General features: G+C 32.5%; 1 protein-coding gene across 1 annotated transcript; it reads left to right on the top strand.

Annotated features, from left to right (window-relative positions):
* Window positions 1-235: 235 nt before the first annotated feature.
* LOC114759061 (probable inositol transporter 2) lies at window positions 236-2742 on the top strand. The gene is made up of 6 exons (XM_028948164.1): window positions 236-368; window positions 663-733; window positions 967-1302; window positions 1400-1507; window positions 1598-2197; window positions 2272-2742. The coding sequence occupies exons 1-6, from the start codon at window positions 236-238 to the stop codon at window positions 2740-2742; spliced, it is 1719 nt and encodes a 572-aa protein (XP_028803997.1).
* Window positions 2743-4893: the final 2151 nt, after the last annotated feature.

Genomic DNA, 4893 nt, shown 5'->3' with positions numbered 1-4893 from the left:
TTAAGGTAAATTATCATTAAAAGATTTCAAAAGGATGTTGATTGCATCCCTTAAACCGAAGATTCAAATCAATTTAAATCTAACCCAATTTATCCTCTAACCCACGCCTATAACGCCTATAACGTCTATATATTTGTCTCATTTCAGCTCTTGGATGCACATGAACTTGATCACTGGTCTCTCTAGTCTCTAATTATTTTGCTGTGTAATATTAATATTAATTGATTGATCGATCATGGAGGGAGGAATACCACAAGCTGATGCGTCTGCTTTCAGAGCATTATTGTCTCTTTCAAGCAAAAATCCTTATGTTCTCAGACTTGCTTTTTCTGCTGGACTTGGTGGATTCCTCTTTGGCTATGACACTGGTATGTCTCCATCTTTATTTATTCTTATTTCCATCAAATTTACCATAGTCTTTAGTTGCGTTTTCACAAGTTATATAACTTGTTAAATTCTTTCTTAAGGAACACATGCCATAGTCTTTTACAAGGCAATGTACTTTAATAATTCCAATGTTAAAAACTCCTCGAATTTTTACTACAGGGAAGCATATATCTGGGGCTTTTTATGACTAAATTATGTTTTTATTGATTGAGTTTATGCTTCTTTATGTTTTCATGAGTGAGAAAATATTTATTTTTAATTATCTTGTGGCGCAGGAGTAATATCTGGGGCTCTGTTATACATCAGGGATAGTTTTCCATCAGTGGCAAGTTCTGCGTGGTTGCAGGTATTCGATTGTCATTCTTTAAAAGAATAGCATCATCATCAATTCAATTGAGAAAGGAGACAACTTATTTTTTAATTCAAGTGATTTGTTCACTGCATAAATAACAGATATCGTTTCATGTTTTTTAAACACTACTTTATATATTTGGTTTTAATAATTTGTTTATAGTTTCAATGTTATATTCAACTATATAGCGAGCAGGAAAAACTAATCTCTTTTTTAACTGAAAATAGGGAGCAGTGGTAAGTTTTGCTCTGATTGGTGCGGTTATTGGATCATTGGTGGGAGGATGGTTTAATGATCGTTATGGAAGGAAAAAAGCCACAAAAATTGGAGCTTTTCTATTCTTTGCTGGCTCAGTAATTATGGGTGCTGCCCCTAACCCAGCAGCCCTCTTAGCTGGTAGATTGGTGGTTGGTCTTGGGGTTGGAACTGCTTCCATGACTGCACCACTTTATATCTCTGAAGCTTCTCCTACTAAAGTTAGAGGAGCCCTTGTTAGTCTTAACAGTTTTCTTATCACTGGCGCACAATTCCTCTCTTATGTAATCAATTTAGGCTTCGCTAATGTAAGATCTTTCACTTCATACTATTTTTATTATTATTTTATAGTTATGAAATTTGTATATAAACTGCTTTTTTTATTTTTATATTTTGGTATTTCAGGCACCTGGAACATGGAGGTGGATGCTAGGAGTGGCAGCAGTTCCTGGTTTGATTCAGTTTGTTATAATGTTTTGGCTTCCTGAATCACCTCGTTGGCTTTACAGAAAGGTGCCTTCATTATCAATTTTATGCGTTTTTGTATCTATCGTTAGTTCATGCCATAACCTACAAAACAAACCTTGTCTTTATTTTGAATAGGGGAGGGATGAAGAAGCAAAAGAGATTCTGAGGAAAATTTATGATGAGAATGAAGTTGAAGCTGAGATTCAAGCTTTAGAGGAGTCAGTTAAGAAAGAAATAAAGGAATCGGAATCTTCAAGTAAGGTTGGCATATGGAAAATGCTTAAAAACACAGCAGTGAGAAGAGCTCTATATGCTGGAATGGGACTTCAAATATTCCAACAATTTGTAGGCATTAACACAGTAATGTACTACAGCCCCACCATAATTCAACTAGCGGGGATTACATCAAATCAAACTGCACTCCTTCTATCGCTGATTACATCCGGGCTCAATGCTTTTGGTTCCATTATCAGCATCTATTTTATTGAGAAAATTGGGAGAAAAAAGCTTGCATTAATCAGTTTAGTTGGTTGTGCACTCTCTCTCTGTATCATTTTTGCCCCGTTCTATGTTACAGAAACTCATTCCCCTGAGATTAGTCCAATTGCAACCTCCCACTTCAATGGAACATGTCCCAGTTATGACATTGCAATGAAAACTAGTACTCGATTTGGTTGTAACAAGTGTCTCAAATCTTCTCCGGCTTGTGGATTTTGTGCTGACCCATCTAATAAGGTATACTATTGTCACTCTCTTATCTCATTATAATAACTCTTTAAACTCTCTAACGGTGGATTGTTGTTGTGCAGCTCGCACCTGGGGTGTGTTTGGTCTTAAATGACAACTCAAAAATGCAATGCCAAACAGAGAAAAGTTCTTGGTATACCGAAGGATGTCCTTCCAATTTTGGTTGGCTTGCCATCTTAGGACTTTCGTTGTATATCATCTCGTTTTCACCTGGAATGGGTACTGTTCCTTGGGTTGTGAACTCTGAGATATATCCGCTCAGATATAGAGGAGTTTGTGGAGGTATGGGGGCCACCTCAGTTTGGGTTTCCAATCTGATAGTGTCACAAACTTTCTTAGTCATGACAAAGAGTATCGGAACTGCGTGGACTTTTATGATCTTTGGTTTTGTTTCTTTTATTGGAATTTTCTTCGTACTCATCTTCGTACCAGAAACTAAAGGGCTTCCGATAGAAGAGGTCGAGACAATGCTAGAACAAAGGCCTGTGCAGTTCAGATTTTGGAAGAAGAATCCCTTGCCTTTGCCTCTTTAACAAATTCTTCAGGGACAACAACCAGCCATTAAGATCTTTAATGGAGGATAGCTCGTTTCGTGGACACTTGTTTTCTCTGTTTTTCTTTCTTCTAATGTTTAGGAGTTTTTTCAATTGTCTCTTGACAAAGATGTTATAGATATATTGATGAAAAGTATTTTTAGGTGTTTTATTTCTTGACATTTTATGCGTTTAGTTTCTTTCTTTTCGTTTCTCATACATATATTCATCGTTTTGGGTTACTTTATAGGGTTTCTTTCATCTAGTTCAACTATGAATTTAAATGATATTTAATTGTTTATGGTTTCCCAGTTCTTCATCATTATTTTTAATCTCAAATTAGGACCTGTTTCTGGTGAGGAAAAAAAAGTTGATTAGGACTTCACCTTTCTTCAATGGCGAGTGCCTTGTTAGGTGACCTGGATATTGGCTTCGTAAGTGAAATAAGCTAAAATTGAAGTTGAAATCGGACTCATAAGGGAAATTCAATCAAATTAGTTATGGTGATTTTCAATCTAAAAAAAAAAAACTCAATGCCTTAATAACAAATATTAGTTTTTGCGTTAATTAGGAATAAACATGTACTTCCTAATTTTATTGGGGAAAAAGTACCTTTAACTATGAGTTTAATTGCATAAATTTTTAATTTAGATAACAGATATACAAATTACTTTTCAGTTTTACTATTGTTGAAAACATAATTCTTGACTAGATGCGTATGTTTAACAATTAATAGCAATTTGAGCAGTGTACGACTTAAGTTCCGTAATTGTGTTTCAAGTTATTTTTAGATCCTGAATTCAAGTCAGGCCAAAAAACTCTTCAGTCCAACGATTTGAATTCAAAGTATTTTAAATTAATAATTATTAATACGAGCTCGTCTCATTTAAATTTGAAATCAAATATAAATATATGTTAAAGTCACACGCATATATTATATGACAGTCATTTTTGGAGTTAACAATTTGTGTGCAAATCTTAGTTCATTCTAACGGGGAATGATTTTTGGTGCAACATGCTAATAAATACTGTTCAAGTGGTATTTTAGTACTTCTGCTGTCTTTAATGTAGGACTTAATTATTGATTTAATTTAGTTTTAAATATAAAACCTATTTCTTATATTTATTATTTTTTTAAATTACCCTTATTGATACTCTCTAAACTATAATCAAGTATGAGAGGGAGGAAAAATATTAAAGAAGATTATTATATTATTTTAAGAAAAACGTATCATATTTCTTATGATTAATTAACTTACCTAATTTTTTTAATATAATTAAATTAATTAAATAGATATTATATTAAGAATTGAAAGAGTTTTTTTTTTTTTTTTTTTGCAACTGTATATAGCAAATTGATAAAAGAAAGAAAGAAGCCAGGAGACTCAGTTTTGTAGTCATATGATACACACACATGTATATAGGTAAAACATTATGCCTTTAATTCTCTAATATTATATGGTATTTCAGTTTATTCTCTTAATTTTATAAAATAATTTTTTCAATCCAATACAACTTTCAAATAGTGGAAGGTTTCATCCTTAAAAAAATATAAATACTCTGATCTTATGTTTATAGGATTTAATTATAAAACCCAATTTTCAGTACTAACATAAAACACTTGATAAGAATATATATATATATATATATATATTCTAGATTTTACTTGGAAAATTACTCTCCAAGAATGAACTTAAATATAATCATAACAAGTCACTGCAATTTTTTTAAGGGAAAGAAGAGTTAATGGCCGGCTTGATAAAAACTTAAAGATGTTTAATAACTAAAAACGAGAAAGAGCGTTGCTTTCTCGATCTTGGTGAAGAGTTTTGGGTTCATCAATCAAGTCATGAGTTCGAGACGGCAGTGGGGACTATGAACCGGGCACGTCCTTCAACTCTCTCTCATGAGGTATTTCCATATACCTCTCTTTTCAGTTTTTGTGGAATCACAAATTTTAATTTCGTAATTTTCAAAACATGACAATTAACCTCTTGAATTTTAAAATTTACCCAAATAATTTTATAATAATTGGTTTGTTCTTTTTCATTAGTATAGACTGTGATATGTGAATAATTTCCACCCTGACCCTTGTGTTCTTGATAATTTTCAAACAATTAATTAATTTGTTATTGAGTTAAATCTTATAAG

The sequence above is a fragment of the Neltuma alba genome, unplaced genomic scaffold, assembly GCF_004799145.2.
Source record: "Neltuma alba isolate B1F8T4 unplaced genomic scaffold, ASM479914v2 tig00010785_pilon, whole genome shotgun sequence".
NCBI lineage: Eukaryota > Viridiplantae > Streptophyta > Magnoliopsida > Fabales > Fabaceae > Neltuma > Neltuma alba.
The sequence above is the reverse complement of the archived record's forward strand: the minus strand, read 5'-3'. Positions and strand labels throughout refer to the sequence as shown.